Source organism: Harpia harpyja, chromosome 8 (genome assembly GCF_026419915.1).
Source record: "Harpia harpyja isolate bHarHar1 chromosome 8, bHarHar1 primary haplotype, whole genome shotgun sequence".
NCBI classification, from domain to species: Eukaryota; Metazoa; Chordata; class Aves; order Accipitriformes; family Accipitridae; genus Harpia; species Harpia harpyja.
Genome location: NC_068947.1, coordinates 19,869,272 through 19,894,785, shown reverse-complemented (window position 1 = coordinate 19,894,785; position 25,514 = coordinate 19,869,272). Strand labels below are relative to the sequence as shown.

General features: G+C 43.0%; 1 protein-coding gene across 4 annotated transcripts in view; it reads right to left on the bottom strand.

Annotated features, from left to right (window-relative positions):
- APP (amyloid beta precursor protein) overlaps positions 1 to 25,514 on the bottom strand; it is a 241,499-nt gene that overhangs the window by 20,758 nt on the left and 195,227 nt on the right. For 2 of the 4 annotated variants that reach the window (XM_052793800.1, XM_052793802.1), the window contains 2 exons: positions 9,686 to 9,907; positions 2,496 to 2,549 (listed from right to left, as the gene is read on the bottom strand). In XM_052793800.1, the coding sequence (XP_052649760.1) occupies positions 2,496 to 2,549; positions 9,686 to 9,907 (276 nt within the window). The remainder of the gene's footprint in view (positions 1 to 2,495; positions 2,550 to 9,685; positions 9,908 to 25,514) is intronic. The other 2 variants (XM_052793801.1, XM_052793803.1) reach the window with 1 other exon arrangement.

Sequence of the window (25,514 nt, the reverse complement as noted above, 5' to 3'; positions counted from 1 at the left end):
ATGAAAACTATCCCAAAAGGATAGTGACTGCAAAAAAGTATCTTTTCCTTTTTAGCTCTAACATAGCTATTTTACTTATAATTAGCAAGTAAAACAACTTTAAAGCACACATTTTTAAACTGTCAGAATCCCTTTTATATTTCACAGTTTAATTAAGCATCCGTTTGCTTTCCTCTGTTCCTAGTTTATGAAGCTAGTCAGACTGGTATCAGTTTTTTGCTAAATTGCAATTTTATCGCATATAAATTGCTTTTAAAGGATGATGAAAAATCATGTGGACATTTATTGCCAGAATTTGTATCAGTAAGGACAAATTTGCAGAAGTCTGGACCTGGTGATTAAAGACATAAGGAACTTAAGGTCTACCAGGAATGGTTTTACTTACTGTTATGATACATTTAGTACTACTGTAAAGGGGTAAAACCCCTATTTCACATGCACCCATAAGACACTTTATGCTGTGAAATTCGGAATGCAGGCACAGCAGTGACAGATTTCAATCTCTCCAGGGAAGCAACCATCCCTCTGCACAGAGGAATGCGGCATGCATCCCTGCCAGGCTGGAGGGGTTCACTCTCTGTGCCAAAAGCGGAGCATGGGCCTTTGCAGCACTTAAACTCTGTGCTAAAAGTGATGAAGGCAGCACAGGCCCCTGGACAGTACTATTTTTGTACTTGAGCAGAAAATTGAGGAAATATCCCATGTGATTTTCATAGTGCGAAAGTTACTGTATCTGCTGGAAATTTCAAGCCATAATGGTCATACACTGCAGTATTTGTTACCTCTCCTCAGTAGTCTTGTACACATTCGCAAAGATCAGTCATGACCTATGCTAGCCATACATTCAATACTATTTGTGTCACCCCAACCAACCAAGCACTCTGGAACAGTGGGCTAAATAAAACGCATCATTTCACTCTGAAACTAGACTGTGGCAGTGTGAGAAAATCCTTTCTTTAGAGAAGGGACACCAAAGATTTCCGTCGTGTGTGTTTGTGTGGAGGAATAGAAGAGAGGAAGGAATAATCTTTAGTAATAAATATGGGCCTCATAACAGGAGATTTTTCAAGGCAACTTAAATTAAAATAGTTAACAATCACAAACTTTAATATTACAATTGCTAGACTGAACTAACATTACAAAATCTGGATTAAAGACATTCATGTTTCATTTGTGATGATATTTTCTACTGCTCTTGGGGAAGAAATCTAACCCAGAAAGCAGAGATAACCCAATATTGGGAGGATGTTCCCCAATCACATGATTTTTGGCACTGTTGTACAGTTATCTCTGTACCTGTTTCCAGGCTCTCCTCATGGAATGAATTAAGATTCTAAACACGAGTAAAGATGTCAGACTCCTAAAACAGTGCTAGAAGCACATCACCTGGCCAGCCTTGACATGTATCCCAACTGCTATAACATAGGAGCTTATTTTACTTCCCACTGTAGCAATTTTCTGTAGTCAGTAAACACCAGTAAGTTATCAGAAAGATTTAAACACACTAGGAGGGTGTTGCCCATCTGGCTATCCAATGGACATTTGGAGGAAAAGATGAAGGGAAAAAGATGACACATTGATCAGTTTTATCTGACTGAAGAAAAAACCCACAATGATGATGTCACACTGAAATAATTCTGACTCCAAAATATACTGATCTAATGTCACTATATGTTGGAGAGTAACCTCTTCTGAAATAAAAGGCTGTTTGCTCTCAAAGGATTTCTAGATAATCCTAAACAAAAACAAGGGGAAAAACAACCTAAAAAGCAAAAAAAAGTTAGTATGAAAAGCAAGCTTTTACTTCTGAAAATTGGATTTGTCCCGTTTAACTCTTCCAGACATTTGCAGCCTGACCCAAGCTAGTCATCTGCTATTACTCTGAAATCAGTAAGATGACACAGGTACCTACACAGGGCAAATGATCACCCCTCTCTATCCTAGAATGGAATGAATAGCTGTGCAGAGGTATCCTCAGTGAATCCAGAGGGTGAATATATGTATCAATTTTTAGATATCTGGAGCTAGCCAATGTAAATATCACAGCAAAAAATCTTGATGTCCCCTGCAATTCTAAAATTGTAGGCATAAATTCTTTATTGGCCCAACTTACAAGAAACTGTATATTCTACATAAAGGATTCAACACTTCTATCATATGTTCCCAAATTAAAAGTACTCTCCGCACTACAGGGTACCATGCCTACTGCCTCCTGCACCTGCCAAAGCATTACTGCTAGAAGGATGACAACTTGATATGAGTATCAGTTCTGGGTCTCTGGGTCCCAATCCCTCTCCAAGTATCCATTCCAAACACCCTTGACACAGCATTCACACAGGCTGATGGGGCTTTGTGTGGGAACTCCTCCCTGGTTCATGGCATAGCATTACATTAAGAGAGGGTTATACCAAAAAAAAGGTGATCATTTCAGCTCAAGCAGACTACATGCACGCTGGGAAAACACAGGTTAGGTAAAAGCCATGCAAGTTATATACCTGGTCGTGTGGTGAGTCCTCTGTCTGCAGCTGGGCGGGCATCAACTGGCTCAACTGGGCATGTGCAGAAAAGAAACAAAAAAGCAAACAAAAAATAAACGAAATCCCCCAAAATGATAAAGTCAACTACTCTTCTGTTGGGACAATGCAGAAGACATACTGAATAAACGAAGTTACCAAAGCAACAGCTAGAAAACATCTGTCTTCAGTTAGTCCTGGACATAAAAGGAAGGCATAGGCACCACTTCAAAAGGAAAGCTTCACAGCTGATGTGTCAATTTTGCATCACATTCTGGTTACTACTTAAAGTGAGAAACCATCATGATCAAAGAACTTCTGTCTATAGAGCAAAACTATATTCATTATGTGCAAACTTTCCAGTTGTCTGATCAGAATTGGCAGCAAGAACAGACATGATGAGTGAGTTCTTGCAGCCAGTCTTGATCAATGCTGACTTACAAACCCACTGAATCCTTACTCCTTTTTCCTTTCAATAGGGATTCTTTACAGCATTAGCTACAAAGTTTTTAAAAAGTAAAGCACATTTTGAGAATACAATCAATGTTTCATTCTGATGTGCTCCTATTTATAGACAGTAAATTTGCCTTCTGATTTTTGAAAGGGAAGCAAAGGAGGAACACCACTCTCTACCCAATTGTGTGTCATACACAGTTTTAAAATGCTTCTATTACTGTACTAAGGCTTTACCAGCTGAAACCTAAGACTGATGGAGCTCACTGACATTAATAGAAAATAGGATGTTCAAAACTTTTAGAGTTGTTTCAGTCATTACCTACTGCCTCAGTTAAGTCCAAACTGAACATATTGTAGAAGTTCATTAAAACATTCAGATCTTTTTTCCCCTCTTTTTTTTTTGTTGTTTCTCTTTTGCTCCAATACGGTTGCCTTCCTTATCTACCCAAGTGCCAGTGTCAGAAAGAAATTAAATTCAGAAATCAAATTTTACGTTGTAGCTTGGAATTCAGAATTTTTAAAATAAGGTATTCTCATTCATTTGAAATTCAGGATTCAAGTATGAACATTCTAATCAGAAGTAAGGGAGCCACAGTAACATAGGAAACCTGGCAAAAGCACAGTTTTCAATCATGAACTGCTTGCTGTATTCAGCATCAGAAAATCATGCTAAGCTGATGATACTGCTGACTTAAGCAAGGGGGACTGCCCATCTTCTTAGGAAGTCTGTGTCACTTGCTTAGCATTCCTATGGGTTTGACAAACAACCTACCATGCTTGTAAGTGAGAGCCTATGTGGCACCCATGTCCTTTGTACACAGGAGGTGACAGCAATAGCTCCTGCCTCCAGAAGCAAGCAGTAAATCAGCTTTATAGTAGCCGCAGACTAAAAGTGCATCTGCATATCTGACTTGCTTGTGTTTCTGGAAGGGCAGAATTTTCACAGTTTTGCTCGTCTGGTGCTGCAGAGGCAAGCCATCAAACCACTTTCCTTCACAGCAGTTGAGAGTGGCACTAGCAGACCATGTAACTGCTTTCCTTACATAGCGCTATACAAAACCCAATTTCCATCCTTAACTAAAAACTACAATTTTGAGTATTTTCCTATTTAAGTCTTCTGCTAGGTTTTCCAATATTGTCAGCACCAGCCCTCAGGTAGGTCAGCAGTAATTTTCAGTGGAAAGGACCGAAGGGAAGAAACAACCAAGGACCAGCATCACTGTGCTGGTTTTGGCTGGGATAGAGTTAATTTTCTTCATACTAGCTAGCATGGGGCTCTGTTCTGGATTTGTGCTGAAAACAGTGTTGATAACACAGGGATGTTTTCGTTATTGCTGAGCAGTGCTTACACAGAGCCAAGGCCTTTTCTGCTTCTCACCTCACCCCACCAGCGAGGAGGCTGGGGGTACGCAAGCGGCTGTGTGGTGCTTAGTTGCCGGCTGGGGTTAAACCATGACAATTACCCAAACTGCTCCTGCAATCGTCCTCTGTCGACCTCGCCCTGCATTCTCCCTAGAAGGCTGAAGGGTTTTATTTCCCTCTCGCTCAGCACTCTGTAACCCTACATGCCCACAACTATGGCAGACTGAGAGCAGGTTGTGGGTAGCAATAAAAATGGGAGTAGGTAAAGGGAGAAAAGGATGGAGGAAGTTTATGCTGTACAGGGTAATGCAGTATTTGTGGAGTTAGGTGAAAGTATTAATAATGAATAATTCTTCTTGTCATCTATAGTTTTGGAAGCACTTTACAGGGGAAAAGGCAACCATCACCAGCACATTTCATAACTGACACAAAAGTGAAACGACCTGCTCAAGGTCACAAAGCAGTTGCAGGGCAAAAACTGGAGGCAAAAGCTCAGAGCCAGGGGTCTTCCAAAAGAGATCGTGATTGCAGGTGCCTAAGTGCAGCACGCCCTGGGCAACATGATACAAAGAAAGGCTGGTTTCTGGAGAGCCCTGAGCTGCCACCTTTTGAATTTCAGTTGCATTTTAAAACCTGCTTGCTCTTGCCCCTGTATTGATGTACACACAATCAGCAGTTAACTCTGAAAAATCTTGTCTGTGGGCTTCCTCACTGCCTGCCCTGCTGGACTACAGCACCTCACAACAGTTGATGTAGAGGGGAGAAGTTTAAACCTATTACAGCATTTATCACTAATCAAAACTCTAAGATGTACTGTGTACTATTATAAAAACTGCATTCATTTTGATGCTCCAGAACACACTCCCATGTGCACAGAAGTACACAGAATTAAGACTGAAAACTGATTTTCCAAATAGCCTCATGAAACCAAATTGGTATATACCTGCTTACGCTGATCACACAGGCTTTATAAAGGGTACACAACCCACCTCCTATCTAATGCTAATACATCTCAGAAGAGCAAGAGAGAACGTGGTTGCTTCTCTTTTCAGAAATAAAAGAAAGGTGAATCAAAAAGCTCAAAAGCTGGCACAAACTAGTAGCTGAGGAGAGCTATGGGATGCTCACCTACCAAGAACAGCGTTGAAGGGAGTAACTGGCCAAGTCATAAGGACAAAACAGTACATTCACAAAAATCTCACTTTAGATAAATATTTTGTCACTAAGGCTAACTGTAACTGCATGGCAAAATACAAAGGGTGAAACACTAAACCCAGTTAGACATTGGCAAAATGCCCAGGGACCTTGGCAGTGTCAGAGCTTCACAGCTGTTGGAGATTTGCCCCCACCTCTGAAGGTGCATTTTTCATTGTTAAAATACAATTTCCTGACAGTTTGGTGGTGCCTTCTGCAGTGTCCTCAGAGGGTATTTTTGGTTAACCTAATTTGTATCTCAATATGCTAGGCATATATTCATTCAGCCATGCAAGTTGTGTAGTGTATTACCTGGTGCTTTGGATTAATTTCTGTGTACATTTACTGGGGAACTACCTCAGGGAAACAACAAGGAAGAAAATACTTTCAGAAACTACTGAGCTATGCTAGACTTTCCAGGTCTTTTTATTTTTAGGCTATTTTTCACTCATTCATCAGAAAAAGCAATTTTAGTACAATGAACTGTTTGCATAAAACTTATCCCTTTATCTAAACATGCAGTTTAGACTGGGATAATTTCAAATGGAGTTAAGAAACCTTGAGATCACACGGCAACGCACCAATCCAATACATTATTAATATCTCTGGGTGAAACCTGAGACTAGATCATGGTCATGGAAGAAAACAGGCATGGGAACTAATGACAAATTTAGAGTTGTTTTTGTAATATTTTAACTTCATTGCTTGTAGGCAGAATACTGGATACTTTGAAGCACAGACTTAAGGGCTGCATTTCCTTCCACATTTTCCACAATCACGTTTTGGTTTAAGCATTCCCCAAATGGTTCATTAAAAACAAGTGCATCGCTGTGACTGTGACAGAGGGGGTGGGATCCCAGGTCCTAACGCAGCTAGCTCCAGGATCTGTTCAGTTGCCTCTCAGACATCAATGGTCCCATGAGAAATTTGTTTTGACAGGAATGCAAATTGCAATGAGGTGAATGATTTACCTGACGTGCCTGCTCAGGACTGAAGAAAACTATTGCTTATACAGTGCAACAGCTCTTTGCAGTGAGGAAGTCGAGACTCTCATTCTACCCAGAAACCCACCTGCATATGCCAAGCTGATAGCTCTCTAGATTTGTGTTCAGCAGAGTTTTAAAAGTTGACTTCAGCTTTCAAACTAGACCAAAAAGAACTTGTAACTTGCTTGCCACCTGAAACTCCTTTGGTAGTCTCTGTTAAATCTGCTGGACCAACCACTCAGCAGATTTCCCAGATACCAGGCTGTTCACATGAACATGCTGTGACTGACGGTGCTGAGTACCCTGAGCCCTCACCCAAGTAAATGTGAGCTGAGATGCTCAGTTCTCTGACCTTTGCTGGCATGCTTAGCACCTCCTAGCAGCAAGAGATGCTGACCATCACTAAAATTGCAATGGTTAGTCACTCTACAGTATTTGAAGTTTCTCTAGCACATGATTTTTGAACTTATGCCTTTTTTGATCAACAGTTATTTGTTAAGAAACAGCAATGACTTGTTCAGTACTGCATAAAATACAAAACCCTCCCTGCATAAGGGGAACTTATTGTGTGAAAAACAGTCTATGCAAAAAGACCTTCAGTGGAGAGGGAGAGGAAAGAAGAGGAGAAAATTCTGTCAATTGTTATTTACTTCTTTCTACTTCCAAAGCATATTATAACAAGACAGACACATGTTTTTGGAAGCAATTTAGACAAAGCCTGGGATTAGACCATGGCTGCGGAAGAAAACAGGCATGGGACGTGAGGACAAATGGCACAGTTAGTCCTGGGTTTCTGGAACAAAGAGGTGGGAGACAAACACAAAAGAAAAACATGAGGCTGTGAAACTCCCCTTCGATACTAGGAGCAAAACTATAGAGAGGGTATCTAAAGAGAGAAAGAAGGTATTGTAGGCATGATCACATTACAACACTGGTTTGGGTAGATGATAGAGAAGTATAACGGGAAACAAGAAAGACTTGAAGAAGTTCAAGTCATCAAATAATTTCTATTTCTAACTCTGCAGACGTAAACAGTAATAATAGTTGGCCTAACAGAATTGTTTGCTGCAGTAACTTCATGACAAATACAATCCTGATATCAAAAAAACCCCTACACCCCAACAACTTAAAGGCATGAAAGTTAAAAGATGTTCCCACAGTAAACATTAAGAAGCGCTGCAACAAATGGTGTAATGCATTAAAATACACAGGATTCATAATTAAACGGTATGTTATTCAAGGCAGGAGAATTTTAGTTTCTTATTTGCTGTCACACATTTTAAAAGGAGAACCACGCTCAATATACTTTCCTATGGGAATTCACTGTCACATTGAAGTATGTACCTTTCATTATTAAATTCTGTGCTTAGCCAGGTTTCTGAAGGAAAAGAACGCTTGTGTGATTAAACTGTGGGGTATGTCTGGGTGCACCTGTCTACCTAATAACTTCTGAACTTGGTGACTGAAATCAGTAAATTTTGAAAGCTGGGAGGATAGACTTCAAAAGTAATTAATTTCCCCCCTCCAGGCAGCAAGTATAGCAATTGATGCCCTGTATGCCTTGGCTATGGGAAAAACTGCAGCAAGAGCTGTACTGGAAAATTCCTGCAGGACAGACACCACCAGCTGGACTGCGGCCTGCTCCTGGCAGACAGCCTTGACATGTGCACTATAGCACACTGCAGCTGATTTCCCAGGAAACTGAAGTTTAGTCTGCCAGCCTCGACAGCCGTCTGTGCTACTTGCCAGCACTTGACGCAATCCAGCCAGCTGCTCTCGGCCACTCAGCACATCACTTGGCCACAAGTGCCCCCCAGACACGTCTGGAGTCCTTGTCACCATCTCCTGTCTTCTCTGGTTCTTGCTGCTGGCCAGCCTGTTGAGTTTGCTCCAGCTCTGTCCGCTCTTTTTCTTGGTCCCTACCTGTAGTGCTAACTCCCTGGCAGTCTGATTTTAGCCCCACTCCTGACCAGCCTCTCCTCTTCCCCTCAAATCTGGTATACTTCTGCCTTACTGATTTGTTGACCTTTGCTCAGATCCTAGCCGTGTCTTTTCTTTTGCCTGATCTTATGCTTCTCTGACTCCTGGGGATGACCCACTGATTACAAAACTGGTTCTTGACTCCACTGATTTCACCTGGCACCAGACCTAGCAAATCCATGCCCACATCCCATGTTTTGTCTCCCAAGCACCCAGCTGCCCACAGTCGCTCACACATTGTGCTGCAGCAAGACTAACTGCCTAAGGCTGGTCTCAAAACTCATTCTGAGAGCAGGCATAGCCTAAGCCAGTGATTTCAAAGGACTTCTGGAGGATGTTAATGTCTGTGCAGTTCAGCTAGAAATCACAGATCCACAAAACACAAATTTGCCTGAAAAAATGCTTCTGTAGCTTCAGCCTCTGTCTGCTGCTTTGCAGTATCAAACTTCCACCATTGTGATTAACTTATCACTAATGATGGCGGAGTTGAACTGATAAAGGAAAACAAACACAGTAGCAGGAATTTGAATGACATGATCAAAGTCCCTCAGATTTCTGATTAATTGGCTCTGTAACCTAAGTAAAATACCAATTCCAGATTATACATAAATTTTTAAAGTATTATGCAGTCATTTCAATAAATTAGTCCATGAGCAACATAAAATACTCCTCATGAAAAAAGTCTTCACTAGCCAGTTGCATTGCTGAGTATACAGGATCATTTCTGCAGTACATTCCAGACAACCAGTGGTGGTGGGGAAATAAAATCAACTCTCATGCTAGGATTGTGCTGGATCGGTAATCATTTTCATGCCAGCAAATAAATAGCTCTTCCTTAACTAAAACACTCATTTCATTATGGCACAAAACTAATGACTTATCTATCCCCCTTAGCTCATTGTCATGTATTTTATAAGACTGTCACTCATAATTTGCTGGAATTAATTTTGATTTGCTTTTAAAGGAAAGTAAGCTCAACACTGAAATTCATTGAGTGTCTAAATTCCAAATTTTAGTCAGGATTTTCTGTTCCATCAGAGACACAGCTGACACGGCAGACCAGTTCTAAACTTACATTTGAGAACCTCTATCCTGCTTACATCAGAAAGATGTCAAGTTTCAGGAAACGATGTGAAGAAAACCCACAAAGCTCAACTCAAAATATTCTGTGGTTTTCCCCCTTATTGTACATACCTTCATTTTCAGTATTGGCTGGAACAGAATCAACACCAAAGGGATGCCATGGCTGAAGGTCATCTAGGCTGAACTCTCCATCCACTGGAAGAAGCTCAACTGTGGTCTTAGTTTCCGTCAATGAAGGCATGAGAGCATCATTTCCATAGCTGATTCTGGGTTCGCTGATCATATTGGCCAAAACATCATCAGAATAGTTTTGCTCTTTCTGAAGTAATTCATCTGCAAGGAAATTTCAACACAGAAATTATCTGAAAGAGCTGACATTTCTGTGAACATATTTCCAATGCCATTAAAGTAATAATTTACTGTTATGAGATTCTGTTTTCTTATGATAAAGAAAAACATAAAGGCGTGTGTGATGAGCACTGCTGGTAAGTAAGGCATTTTTTTGAAACATCAACCAGAAATGTTGAATACCATTTCCTACCCACATTTCCACCACATAACAGATCACAGGTCTATGCTTTACAAGTTCCTGGACTCTTCCCCACCACTTTTAAAAGAAGCACAAATCAATTCCCTTCAACTCAACACGTTGCCGTAAGTCAACACGCGAGAGGTCTACAGGAAGGAATGTCTTTGTTATTTCCCCTTCCTCTTAAATGCTCACTATCAAAGCTCATCACAGCTTTTAAATCTTAAATCGCCACAACAGTTAGTGTATTAAATTTGGCTTACTATAACACACTGTAATAGACATCTGTAGGCAAATTATTTTACAAGCAACCTTGACCTAAAGCTGTGCTGTATTATCTAGGTTGGCTTTTTTTTTTTTTTTTACTGGAAGCAAGGTGAGAACAATCAAAGCACTTTTCAGCTCCATCAGGCGTATAGGACAGACTGTCCAACTCTGTGTTAAAAGTAAGCCTGGAAGTTGTGTGTGCTTCATTATTTCAACTCCCTTCTCACATCAAAATTTATCTGCTCTTGATCTTGATTTTTTTTTTTTTAGGAGCAACACGCTATTTGCAAGTACTTTGAGGAAATCTGGTGCACAAGAGCACATTCAAGTAAGCGAGCAATTGCAATGAAGAAGATAAGTAACTGCTAATAATGCACCAATGTAATCAGTAAGCAGGCGTTACAGAGCTAAGTAATTCAGAATTGAAGACTGTAAAAGTTACATTACTAGAGTGCAAGTGCTTGCACACATGTGCGCACACATGAGCACGCACATGACAGCTGATGATACAAAAGCTTTTATTAAGACTGGCTTCTCTCCACTTCATTAAGGACCCCCTGACTGTCACCTGTTACTGTCATTGTAACCCTGCAGCAATTCAGGGACAGGAATCACCACTCTAATGCTAGACCCTTTATGTCATGCTGTAGGGGGTCACTTATTTCCCAGTATCATCAGTGAGAAAGGGCATCTAAATTTCTATACACACCAGAGCTTTAGAACCCTCAGTAAAATCTTTTGAATGTTATTTCCCTCCCAACCTTACGTTGCGCCATACCACCACAGAAGTACACTGCACCCATGCAGCACCCCTCAGTAAGGATCCTGTGGTGGGTTGACCCTGGCTGGATGTCAGGTGCCCACCAAAGCCACTCTATCACTCCCCTCCTCAGCTGGACAAGGGAGAGAAAATATAACGAAAGGGTTGTGGGTCGAGACAAGGATGGGGAGAGATCACTCAGCAGCTACCATCACAGGCAAAACAGACTTGACTTGGGGAAAATCAATTTAATTTATCACCAATCAAATCAGAGTAGGGTAATGAGAAAAAAACCCAAATCTTAACCCGCCCCTCCCTTCTTCCCAGGCTCAACTTCACTCCCAGTTTTCTCTAGCTCCTCCCCACCAGCAGCACAGGGGGACGGGGAATAGGGGTTGCAGTCAGTTCACCACACGTTTTCTCTGCTGCTCCTTCCTCCTCAGGGGGAGGACTCCTCACTCGTCCCCTGCTCCAGCATGGGGTCCCTCCCACAGGAGACAGTCCTCCATGAACTTCTCCAATGTGGGTCCTTCCCACGGGCTGCAGCCCTTCAGTCACAGACCGCTCCAGCGTGGGTCCCCCGCAGGGTCACAAGTCCTGCCAGAAAACCTGCTCCAGCGTGGGCTCCTCTCTCCACGGATCTGCAGGTCCTGCCAGGAGCCTGCTCCAGCGTGGGGTCCTCCACAGGCTGCAGGTGGGTATCTGCTCCACCGTGGACCTCCATGGGCTGCAGGGGGACAGCCTGCCTCACCATGGTCTTCCCCACGGGCTGCAGGGGAATCTCTGCTCCAGCACCTGGAGCACCTCCTCCCCCTCCTTCTTCACTGACGTGGGGTTCTGCAGGGTTGTCTCTCTCACATGTTCTCACTCCTTTCTCTGGCTGCAGTTTCTGTTGCACAGCAACATTTTCGCCTTCTTAAATCTGTTATCCCAGCGGCACTACCACTGTCGCTGATGGGCTCAGCCTTGGCCAGCAGCGGATCTGTCTTGGAGCCAGCTGGAATTGGCTCTGTCAGACACAGGGGAAGCTTCTAGCAGCTTCTTACAGAAGCCACCCCTGTAGGCCTCTGCTACCAAAACCTTGTCATGCAAACCCAATACAGATCCTCATGGAGTCACGAGCATTAGGGCTACACTGCTTCAGTGCTGTTATCAATGATGATGTAATAGGGCTCTGCTCTGCAATACATCTCTTAAACACCACCTTGAGATAGTTGACGCAACTCTCTGCCACCCTATTACTACACCAAATTCGGAACAAGAAAATTAAACAAAAAGTTGTAACTTCAGCCCTGAGGCAAATATGGGTCCTGAATCTTGTAAAATGATGTTTTAAAACAAATTTTCCAGTTTAAACAAAAATTGCTTTAGTAGGCTGTAAGCCTAATGTGTATACAAAATTTAATTCTGTGATTTAATTTGTTCATTAGATTGACTTACTAGAAAGCCTACGTAACAGTGAATTTTTTTCCCTTCATGTTAATTTTATTGAAAACAATATTTTGTAAGATACTTAATAAATCTTCAGCACAGAAGGCAAGTCCGATTTTTGTCTCCCCACTGCACTTACACTAATCCTTTATCAAATTAAAGCATCTCCTTCTATCAGAGGAGAGAGAGGTGAAGCACCTTGATATTCTGAGCAGACATTGTATCACACGACAGATGTTAATTTTCATTAGCTAGGGACAAAGAGGCTTTACAAAAAAGGAGCTGGATGTCAGTGGCCTGAGGGAGAAGTTTGGTGTCCAAGTGCCTTGCAGGGACCCACGGGTGATACCAGTTGAACACATTATAATACCGAGTCATCACAGATCACAGGGAAGTGAGTACTACAGCACTGCTGAGCATCTTACTGCCTGCAAAGCCTTCCAGACCCAGGAACTGGAAAGGTTTTGGGGGTGCAGTTCACCTTGTTCCCCATCCTCCCTGTCCCCAGAGGATCATATGGGGCAGCTGTGGAGAGCTGCAGCCTATGCAGTGGTGGCAGGGAGCAGCGCTGGGGCTGCTGTCCCCCAGTTGCCCCTTTTCTCTGGGTGGTGCCAATCCTCCAAAACTCCTGTCTGTTCCCTGCCGCCGATGCACTCTGTGTTACGTGCAGACAGCTCCTGCCCTTGGAAAGGGACAAATGGTGCAACAGAGAGGAAGGAGCAGAAGGAGAAGGACCTGAACTCTGGCAGCAAAGAAGCGGCACCAGGGCTGGCACGGTGCTTGTGGGGAGGCCACAGCGCAGGCATGGCTGGGCCTGCCAGGCTGACAGAGAGGGGCACCCAGCTCCCATCATGGTACCATGATTATATCCAAATCCCTAGAGGCTGGGAGGGATGTGCACACAAAGTTTCTCTCTCAATGCCACCCAACCGGGAACATGTCAGCGGCGGCAGCGCTTGCAGGCTCCATTGTTTCCTATTCAGCTGCGGCACACAGCACGGACATTAACTGACCCGCACAATAGCTCAAGTGAGGCAGACAGATACTACAACCAGCAGATTATGATCACATCCATTTTACACGCAGGGAAACAATGGCCAAAGTGAATCAAGCCCATCTCACATGATGAATCAGACACTGAATGACACTGAGAAATTGAAAGTGCCTGGCTTAGAAACTGTGCTGGAGTCCATCAGACTGAGGCAGCTGTGTCTGCATTGAGTAAATGATTTGCAAACAATTGTTTCAATCTCTGAACTGCTAGAAAAGTTTGCCTGAGGATTTCCAGTTATTGACACTAGCTGGCAAAGTCCATGATCAATTTTCCAGTGTTGATTTTGTTCTGAGTATTGATGGCTACTTAAATCATCAGTTACACTAATGGAAAGACATACAGCCTCGCTGTTACCCATTGATACAGTATTCCCTCCCTTTTTCACAACTGCCAACTCAATTCCTCCATCCTGAAAAAGACAATTCCCTAAATAAGCAGGGAGTACAGACATAACTGGAGTCAAGGATGTGCATTCAAGACTGTTTCAGGAGTTTTCTTTGTGTGGTGAATATCTCCATTATTAGGTGCTGAAAATAGATTCTAGGCTGCTCTTCAAAATCTCCCATCAAACCAATAGGACAAAAACTCCATGACAATCTTCCTATAATAAACATTTTGTTGCTTGGCTCATTATCGCTTTGTAACATTTTGCTAAGCCCCGCCATCGAGAAGAATAAGGAGGATGTTGAAACTTTTTGTGCCTCTGAGAGCATGTGCTCAAAAGCAATCACGACCTTGAGAAAAACCCACACTCGGGACCTCAAACCTCCCAAGCAGCTCTGGATTTGGTGTGAGAGTGCACAACTGCTGCTTCTCCTTCAGACACTGAAACCCTTTCTTTCTCAGGATAAAAGACAGGCTCACTTCTACTACTTCAATGAAACACTTCTCAGACTTATCTCTAAGGAAGTTTCACTCATTCTTGGGCTCACTGCAGGCATTTCCTCATGGGTCATTACTACTCAACAACAGCATCTAGAAAAATTGAAGTGAAATATGTTTGGAGAACTAGACAGAAGGGTAATAGCACTAAAACATCCTTTCAAGACTATTCTCTTATCCCACAAAGAGACACACGGAGCCAAAAGCAAGGGAGCAGCACAGGAAAAGAAGGAAAATTTATTACAAAATCTTTTGGTGGATGCTGGATTGTTAGAAGCCATTTGTCCACAATGGTCCTAGACCACACTTCTACTTGTAAAGCTTTGCAAAGAGCACTGTACTAGGAAAGATACCATGACAAATCCCAACAGACCTGATGGAGCCTTAGAGTGGCAAAACCCATGCTATTTTGTAACTTTATCTACTTTTTATTGGCATACAACGTTGTTTCCAGTGTTGGACTCTGGGGCACACTTACCCCAGCCCTTAACTGGCATAGATATAATGACAGAAATCTCATGTGGAACAGCAATCCATTAGTTATCTTTCAAACCATCATTTTTATTTAGTTCATAGTTCATTATTTAAAATTTCCAAAAGTAATTATAATATTTGTTTGTTGTGTTTGCTTTTCAAGGAGCCTATCTACTAGATGAAAAGCTCTGCAATGACTATTATGTGCAAGACTTTTGAATTTACTTGAAAAGCAGCTTTAAAACTGGCAATTGTAATTTTGGAAGTTTTATAAAGCAATGTAAGGTCTTGAACCAGATTAGAAACAAAGTGCACCCAAAACACCTCTTCTAGACACCATCGAATGACACCAAACTTTCTTTGTAAACAACAGCTACATGACAGACTATATATTGATTCAACAAATACAGGTTTGGGAACCAGCTCAAATAAATTGGTACAAATGCAGTCTTATTGCCTCATATTCATCATCTTATCAGTGACCATCCGGTCTGAACTGAACACGTGTTTTTCCCAATGTTACAGTTGCTTTTGAGCATGTGCTTTCAAAATGACAAAATTAAAAAGGGTCAGCAACCACCCTATTCTTAATGGCAGGAATTACAGAGTAGTTGAGTCACAGAGATGGCCTCATTTGCACATGCACACATATTATCTTACACCAGTTTGAAGACAGTTTAAATCATGCCAATGCTGCATGTCACAATTAGGTTTCACTAAGAACATTTACACAATCATTTATTACAGCGCATGTGATAAGAGGTAACACGTTTAGATGTAGCTTTCAGTTGTATGCCTACTTTATGGGCTAATTCAATATGTCATAGTTCATAATCTTCAACATGAGCATGTGCCTGAAGGAGTTACACTGACGTAATGCAGTCAAGTTTTAACTAAATTTGAATGTCTGCATCTTGTCAGCTGTATGAATCAAAACTCGCCCAAACTGGTAAATATGAACACAAGACCTCCTTAAAGGCTTTACCTTAGTGAATACTTTAAAACAAAACAAACCCAAAACATTATTTACCTGTACATCTGCATTTATATCAGACCTCTTACATAAACGGACAGCATACACAGCTATGCTAGTAGCACTTCCACAAACTTGATGCAAATTAACAGATGTATTTCACATACAGAAAGCACTTCTATTTCCCCACAAGTCATTTCTACCGAGACATGTTGTAAATAAGGGTTTATGCACGGAACTCCAAAATACAAAGCATTAGTAGCACAAGTAAGGGTTTTAGAGAGATAACACTTGTGGTTCAAAGGGCTTTCTGTACCTGCAATGAATGCAAATTCTACAGAGTCAGAAAGGTAGTCAAGTCACTTGTATATCCTGTGGGTTTCATATACGTAACTTACTTCATCAAGTAGGAGTTCGCCCTCCGAGGTGAAAGGAGAGAATATACCAGAAAATACCATGGGTATTTCCTCAAGCCTCTTGTATTGGGTTTGCATGGCAAGCACTACGAGGGCTGCTATGGAGAGAATTAACTCCATCTCAGCCAGACCCAATACACCTCTGCCCAAGTCAGAGGAAATTTCAAGCAGGTGCTTAAATTTAATCACACTTGTTGTGGTTTAACCCCAGCCGGCAACTAAGTACCACACAGCCACTCACTCGCCTCCCTCACAGTGGGATGGGGGAGAGAATCAGAAGGGTAAAAGTGAGAAAACTTGTGGGCTGAGACAAAGACAGTTTACTAGGTAAAGCAAAAGCTGCGCACGCAGCAAAGCAAAACAAGGAATTCATTCACCACTTCCCATGGGCAGGCAGGTGTTCAGCCATCTCCAGGAAAGCAGGGCTCCATCATGCATAATGGTTACGTGGGAAGACAAAATACCGTAACTCCAAACATCCCCCCCTTCCTCCTTCTTCCCCCAGCTTTATACGCTGAGCATGACATTGTATGGTATGGAACATCCCTTTGGTCAGCTGGGGTCAGCTGTCGCAGCTGTGTCCCCTCCCAACTCCTTGTGCAGCCCCAGCCTACTCACTGGTGGGATGGGGTGGGGTGAGAAGCAGAAAAGGCTTTGACTCTGTGTAAGCACTGCTCAGCAATAACTAAAATATCCCTGTATTATTAACACTGTTTTCAGCACAAGTCCAAAACATAGCCCCATACTAACTACTATGAAGAAAATCAACTCTATCCCAGCCAAAACCAGCACAACACTGAAGTCTGTGCCTTACCACAAAGAGTTAAACTCCACTGAATTTCATGCATATTTTTATTCTAAGGTGTTTTGCTGAATCAAGCATTATAAGATTATAATGTTACATACTACTAGGTTTCATAATTACAACATTATCAAGCTGCAAAACACAATTATGTGGTATTCGCTATTGAACTAATTAATTTGTATAGTACAAGTCAAATATAATTTAGAGAGCAACTCTGATGAGAGCTTTATTAAAAGTGACCTGCCTACTGGAAGGTGTGAGAATGGCTTTGTTGCCTGCACGCTTTGAAGATGATGATAAAAGAGTGATATGCTAGATCATTACTGTGAATACTGTGAAATACTGGAAATGAGCCCAACCTGCAATGCTCAGATCCATATTGACAGAGAAATGTGACCACCCCATCAGATTTGAGCTTTCTTCTCTTCTTCTGGTTAGCCTGTGAAATTACACCACAGGTATTCTTATGTGGACACTTTTACAGTGCAATATGTCTCTCTCTCAGGGTTAAATAAATGTGAGGCGGACAGGGAGGTTCCCGAGGCCCGGGAGCGCCGGGGAAGGGCGGAGGGACCCGGCCGGAGCCGGCGGCTCTCGCGGGAGAGGCTGACGCGGCGTGGGCGTTGCCAGGGGCAACCGCGGGAGATTTGAACGGCCCCGAGGAGTGCCGGCCACCAGGGCGTGGCGGGGCAGTTTGCGCGGCTGCCTCCTCTTCCCAGCTCGAGAAGGCTACTCAAGTGGTGGGCATCAGCCCAGAGGGAGACCCAGGTATGGTTGCCACTCGGGTGAAAGCCACTGTTAGGAAAGATATGGCAACGCAGACAGAGGTCCCATGCAAACATGCAGCTGTCCAGGTCTCTGGCTGCAGGGAGTGCCTGAGTCTATCAGAAATGATGGAGGTCAGCGGGGACACCTCTTGTGTGAGGTGTGACCAGGTGGGTGATCTGCTCAGCCTGGTGGCAGAGCTGAAGGAGGAAGTGGAAAGGTTGAGGAGTATCAGGGAGTGTGAGAGGGAGATAGATTGGTGGGCCCACACCCTACCATCCCTGAGGCAGGGGCAGCAGATGGAGGCTCCACAAGAAGCAGAGGTTCCCCTGCCCTCCTGCCACCAGGCAGGAGGGGACCTAAGAGATGGAGGGGAATGGATACAGGTCCCTGCTCGGGGAGGCAGGCGAATCCCCTCCCGGTCTCCCTCACCTTCCCAGTTGCCCCTACTCAACAGGTATGGGGCTCTGGAACTTGAGGACCAGGCCAGTGAAGATCAGGGTGTAGATGAAGCCCTATCTAGGGAGGTGCCTAAGCCCAGTCGGGCAACCCCACGCATTCTCACATCCTCTGAAAAAAGAAAAAGGAGGGTAATTGTCGTAGGCGACTCCCTCTTAAGGGGGGCAGAGGCCCCAATATGCAGACCTGACCCATCCCACAGGGAAGTCTGCTGCCTCCCTGGGGCCTGGGTAAAAGACATTACCAGGAAAGTCCCTGGACTGGTTCGGACCTCTGATTATTAACCATTGCTGGTTGTGCAGGTTGGCAGTGATGAGACTGCAGAGAGGGATCCAAAGGCAATCAAAAGGGACTTCAGGGCACTGGGACAATTAGTGGAAGGATCAGGAGCACAGGTAGTGTTTTCCTCAATCCCTTCAGTGGCAGGCAAATACACTGAAAGGAACAGGAAAACACACCTGGTTAATACGTGGCTCAGAGGCGGGTGCCATAGGTGGAATTTTGGGTTTTTTGATCACAGGGAGGTTTACATGGCACCGGGCTTGCTAGCAACAGATGGTTTCCAGCTATCTCAAAGGGGTAAAAGAATCCTCGCTCATGAGATGGCAGGGCTCATAGAAAGGGCTTTAAACCAGGTTTGAAGGAGGTAAGGGATAAAACTAGGTGCACCAGAGGTGAGCCTGGGGGCAGCATGCCGATGTTAGGGGTGGATTCGATAACCCAGCTCAAATGCATCTATGCCAACGCATGCAGCATGGGCAATAAACAGCAGGAGCTGGAAGCCATCATGCAGCAGGATAGATATGACTTAGTCGCCATCACGGAAACATGGTGGGACGACTCCCATGAGTGGAGTGCTGCAGTGGGTGGCTACAAGCTCTTCAGAAGGGATAGGCAAGGTAGAAGAGGTGGTGGGGTGGCTCTCTATGTTAGGGAATGTTTTGACTGTAGAGAGCTACACGATTCTGATGACAAGGTGGAGTGCTTATGGGTGAGGATGAGAGGGAAAGCCAATAAGACAGATATTGTGCTGGGAGTCTGTTATAGACCACCCGACCAGGTTGAAGAGACGGATGAATCGTTCTACAGGCGGCTGGCAGTAGTCTCAGAATCGTGTGCCCTTGTCCTGGTGGGGGACTTTAACTTTCCAGACATCTGCTGGAAATACAACACAGCAGTGAGTAAACAATCTAGGAGGTTCCTGGAGTGTGTGGAAGATAACTTCTTGACACAGCTGGTAGGTGAGCCAACCAGGGGAGGAGCCTTGCTAGATCTGTTGTTTACGAACAGGGAAGGATTGGTGGGAGGTGTGATGGTCGGAGGCGGTCTTGGGCTTAACGACCATGAAATGATAGAACTTTCAGTTCTTGGTGAGGCAAGGAAGGTGGTCAGCAAAACCACCACTATGGACTTCCGGAGGGCTAACTTTGGCCTCTTCGAGGCACTGGTTGAGGGAGTCCCTTGGGAGATGGTCCTGAAGGGCAAAGGGGTCCAGGAGGGATGGACATTCTTTAAGAAGGAAATCTTAATGGCTCAGGACCAGGCTATTCCCATGTGCCGCACGTCGAACTGCCGAGGAAAACGACAGGCCTGGCTGAATGGGGAGCTTTTGCTAGGACTTAAGAAAAAAAGGAGAGTTTATCATCTCTGGAGGAAAGGGTGGGCAACTTGGGAGGAGTACAGGGATCTTGTTAGATCATACAGAGAGAAAATTAGAAAGGCGAAAGCTCAGCTAGAACTAAATCTGGCCACTATCATAAGGGACAACAAAAAATGTTTTTACAAATATGTTAACAGTAAAAAGAATCCCAAGGAGAATATCTTTCCTTTAATGGGTACAGAAGGGAACGTAGCAACCAGTGACGAGGAAAAGGCCGAGGTACTTAATGCCTTCTTTGCCTCAGTCTTTAGTAGTGAGTCCAGTCATCCTCAGGGTACTCCACCCCTTGAGCTGGAAGGTAAGGATGAAGAGCATAACATACCCCCCTTAATGCAGGAGGAATTAGTTAGGGACCTGCTACGCCATCTGGACACTCACAAATCTATGGGACCTGATGGGATCCATCCAAGAGTACTGAGGGAACTGGCAGAGGTCCTTGCCAAGCCACTCGCTGTCATCTATCAGCGTTCCTGGTCAACAGGGGAGGTCCCAGAGGACTGGAGGCTTGCCAACGTGACTCCCACTTACAAGAAGGGTTGGAGGGAGGATCCGGGGAACTACAGGCCTGTCAGCCTGACCTCGGTACCGGGGAAGATTATGGAACGGTTTGTCTTGAGAGCACTCACATGGCAACTCCAGGATAAGAGGGGGATCAGGCCCAGTCAGCATGGGTTTACGAAAGGCAGGTCTTGCTTGACCAACCTGATCTCCTTCTATGACCAGGTGACCCGCCTAGTGGATGAGGGAAAGGCTGTGGATGTTATTTTCCTTGACTTCAGCAAGGCCTTTGACACTGTCTCTCATGGCATACTCGAGAAACTGGCGTCTCGTGGCCTGGACAAGTGTACTCTTCACTGGGTGGAAAAACTGGCTGGATGGCCAAGCCCAGAGGGTTGTGGTGAATGGGGTGAAATCCAGTTGGCGGCGGGTCACAAGTGGTGTTCCCCAGGGCTCGGTGTTGGCCCCTGTTCTGTTTAATATCTTTATCGATGATTTGGATGAGGGGATTGAGTGCACCCTCAGCAAGTTTGCAGACGACACCAAGTTGGGAGGCAGGGTCGATCTGCTTGAGGGTAGGGAGGCTCTACAAAGAGATCTGGACAGGCTGGATCGATGGGCTGAGGCCAATCGTATGAAGTTCAACAAGGCCAAGTGCCAGGTCCTGCACTTCGGTCACGGCAACCCCATGCAGCGCTACAGGCTTGGGGAAGAGTGGCTGGAAAGCTGCCCGGCAGAGAAAGACCTGGGGGTGCTGGTTGACAGCTGGCTGAATATGAGCCAGCAGTGTGCCCAGGTGGCCAAGGCGGCCAACGGCATCCTGGCCTGTATCAGGAACAGTGTGGCCAGCAGGAACAGGGAGGTGGTTGTTCCCCTGTACTCGGCACTGGTGAGGCCGCACCTCGAGTACTGTGTTCAGTTTTGGGCCCCTCACTACAGGAAGGACATTGAGGTGCTGGAGCGTGTCCAGAGAAGGGCAACCAAGTTGGTGAGGGGCCTTGAGCACAAGTCTTATGAGGAGCGGCTGAGGGATCTGGGGTTGTTCAGTCTAGAAAAGAGGAGGCTGAGGGGAGACCTTATCGCTCTCTACAGCTACCTGAAAGGGGGTTGTAGTGAGGTGGGTGTTGGTCTCTTCTGTCAGGTGTCTGGAGATAGGACAAGAGGAAATGGCCTCAAGTTGAGGCAAGGGAGATTTAGGTTAGATATTAGGAAAAATTTTTTTACTGAGAGGGTTGTCAAACATTGGAATGGGCTGCCCAGGGAAGTGGTTGAGTCACCATCCCTGGAGGTATTAAAAAAGCGCATAGATGGGGTACTCCAGGACATGGTTTAGTGTGCATGGTTGATGGTTGGACTCAATGATCTTGCAGGTCTTTTCCAACCAAAATGATTCTATGATTCTATGACAAATTGAGACTAAAAGAGCAAGAACCATGGAAAACAGTATTTCACAGTTCTTATTTTCTGTCCTTTAGAGACATCACCACTAGGGCAAGAGTAAGTAGCAGCACTAGTTTTTCAGATTTCAGAAACTTCTTATGTGTATGAAAATCTTGTTCAATAAGGTGAAAAGACTTTTCCTTCCTCAAGTTCTCAGTAAATGAACATTTAAGGTATTATGAAAGAACTGGCCTAAGAAATTTTTCCTACAAGTTAGTAAAAGAATAACCATCTCATAGTCTTAGACAATACTGTGTTGTCCAAGAACCAAACTTTAGAAGAAATACACCTCTGAACTTAAGAACAGCTGCATTATTTAGAACCATACTAAAAAGAACATGCTTTTAATATATTAAAAAAAAAAAAAAGCACAACTTCATCACTTTCATTTCTTTCCCATTCCTTGCTGCTTTTGCTTTTTCAGCATGTGGATTTCAATGTTTTCCAAATCACATCATGAAAATAACCCAACCTATAAGCAGGTACATGTAATAATGTCTCAGTTAGATTTGCCTTGCAGACTATTTGTCTTAAATTATAAAAAAAACTAAAGATGTTTAACTTATATAAAGAGCAATTATCCTTTTGCAGGTAGATCATGTTATAACAAGTTTTCTGGTAGTGAACCATGTTCAAAGCATGAGAAAGCTTGGGAGATCCAATTCAGGAAAACTTTTATTACCATGTAATGATTAATTTCAATATGACCTAGGTGTCTTTTTAATTAGGGATGGACTTCAATGCAAATTTAGTTTTGTACATGGCTATGCAACTGCAGAGAGCTTTGAGCAAAGGTTCATTAGAATTTCCACACCACTTCATCAAGGAAGAACCAGAATCATCCTCTCCCATTTTTACAGCCTGCTATGAAACCCAAGGTCTTGAAATTTTGTCTGATTTTGTAAGGTGGCTGCTACGACACTCTTTACCTTCAGTGAAAGAGTATTATAATTACTACAGACACTTAGCTACCTGACAGCTACATAAATTAGCTATTAACTAAAATTAAATATCGATATATGGCTATAGATGTGTGCACTTTTATAATTTTTTTAACAGCCAGTCACCTGATTATGACTGCATTTCCCTCTCATTTCAAAGCACAGAGTATTAAAGGAAATTTGTGGGATAACGCACATCCCAAACCAGAAGACTGTGTTATCTCTGAAAAAGAGTTATTAAATAGAAATTAAAGACCCCGCTCTCCCCTTTTACAACTTCAAGACTTTTTGTCCATTTCTGTGGTCTCCTTCCCTTCCTCTCACCCCCTCCTCATTCAATTTGGTTAAATTAATAATATTGTCTCAGAAAAATAATTCACCATTCACAGCCTCAAAAGCTCTGGATTAAAATGCAGAAAAATCCTGCTTCCATGCTATGGCACTCTTTTGGGTAAAAATTGTAAATGAAACATAGTTTTTCATACATTGAGCCCAATGTTTTCAACATTGGCATCTCTCTGTTCTCGCATGCGTAAAGTTCCTCTCCAGGCAAGACAACGGCAACCTAACATCAAGGTAGGCAAGGGAATATTAAAAAAAGCTCAGGGAAAAAATTGAATTGAAACTCCATACCGTAATCAAGAACATACATTGTATGTCATCATCCTGATCCACATAAGGCACTGTGACAAATTCCCCAGGTTTAAATTTAACTCCACATTTAATTCCAAATTAACATATCATTAAGTGCTTCAACATAGGCTGAAGAGTCTAAATTAAAATAAATAAACAACCCCCCAATCATCACTGACATTTCTGCCAGATGAATCAGCACTCATTATTCCCTCTCAGTCTTGTGTGAAGTAGAAAAAGCCAAGTACATTTCCATCCTAAATAAGTAGGTTTTAAGGCTTGTAAGTGAAACTGCCCTGCAAAAAAGCATTCATATGAAAAACTGCTACAGAATTTTATTGTCTTATTTTCTGAAAATAATTATTTATTTATGAATTATTCATCAGTCTTATTTACTGATAAAAATTATCAGATTTATTTGCCAACCTTATAATACACAGTAAAACTTAACACTGCAGTAGAACCTAAAACTCTACCACTTTCTAACACCTGAAAGAAGTCAGTTACGCATCATGTTCTATAAACACTTCTAACGATCAGAGTACGAATCCCACAACAATTTCTGATGCGTACTCAACTTGGAGGCAAGCTTGAGAGTCACTAAATACTCCATAAAATATATATAAATCTGAGCATTAATTTGTTGCACCTGATTCCCTTGGTCAAAAGGAGCATTTTTTGACTCACTTGTAATAGTTTAAATCAGAATTCACCAAAACTGAAATTATGCAGCATCTGCTTCAGCGAAAATATATTTTTCCTATTTATTAACCGCAGTTTTAGCACTTGATAGGCCAAACGTATCCTGGGTTGTCTGAGTATTCTAGAGGGACTTATTTATTAAATTTAACAAATATATCCATTAAGTGGGATAATGACCTATTTTGATGACTTTTACGCTGTTTTTCAAATGCATGATCTAATAGAAGGAAGCAGAACAGTGAAAGGACCGGAACCCCACCCAGGTAGCACTGTTCAGGAAAATGCATTTTTCAATTAAATTGGGCATATGAGAATCACACAGCAGGAGAAAGCTGTGCTGACGAAAGATTGCTTCATTTGTAATCCCATGTGCATAGGAACTGACTGTTAGACTACTGCAACATTTCCATCAATCCAGCCATTCTGTAAAATCACATATCCTCAGTAATTCTTTTCCCTTTTTATCTCAATAGTAAGAGCTTGCCTAGCAAGAATACATCAGATACTCTTGGCCATATAAGCACCTGTAAATTTTCACTCTGCACATCTGAAGAGAAAGTTATGCTTGAGTAAAGCAAAACTTAGTACATTGTTGGCATTAGAGGCATATTCAGCCCTCCCCCTCAGGATACCTGCCCATAGTGATGCATTTTAGACTTCAGTGTTTGAATTCCCCTGAATAACAATTCCAGGGGCTGCTCTGCGAATGACGACTGACGTGCTAGCTCTTTAATATATCATATATAAAGCTGTAATATATAGCTTGTGCAGACACTCTGTAACTGGTTCTCACTAGACACTTGCAATTTGCTGGCACGTAAGAATTAAGATGATTGATTTGCTTCTTTCACAATCTAACACTCCCTATTAGGAATCTCATCTTAGAGTGAATCACACAGAATGACACAATTGTGTTTCCAAACCAAGTAACTGGGAAAAGAAAATCCATCATTCAACAGTAAGTATGAAGTGGAAGCTGTTGTTGGAGCATCTGTGCTCCCATGATTTTGGGCTGCTTCAGTACCCGTGGACACTGACTTCATTGATTTGATTTAAGGTGACGGGAAGATGACATATTTATGAATTAAATTACACATATATTCAGTGCATCAAGAAAATTTTCAATAACTAAGCATAATGACATTTCTGTAAGTGGGCAATGTTTCACCAAGCCAGTACCTCCCCATCTGAATAGAAGCTATGCATTCAGAAAGTCAAGCTCATCTGAGCTAATCTGCTCTCAGATCATAT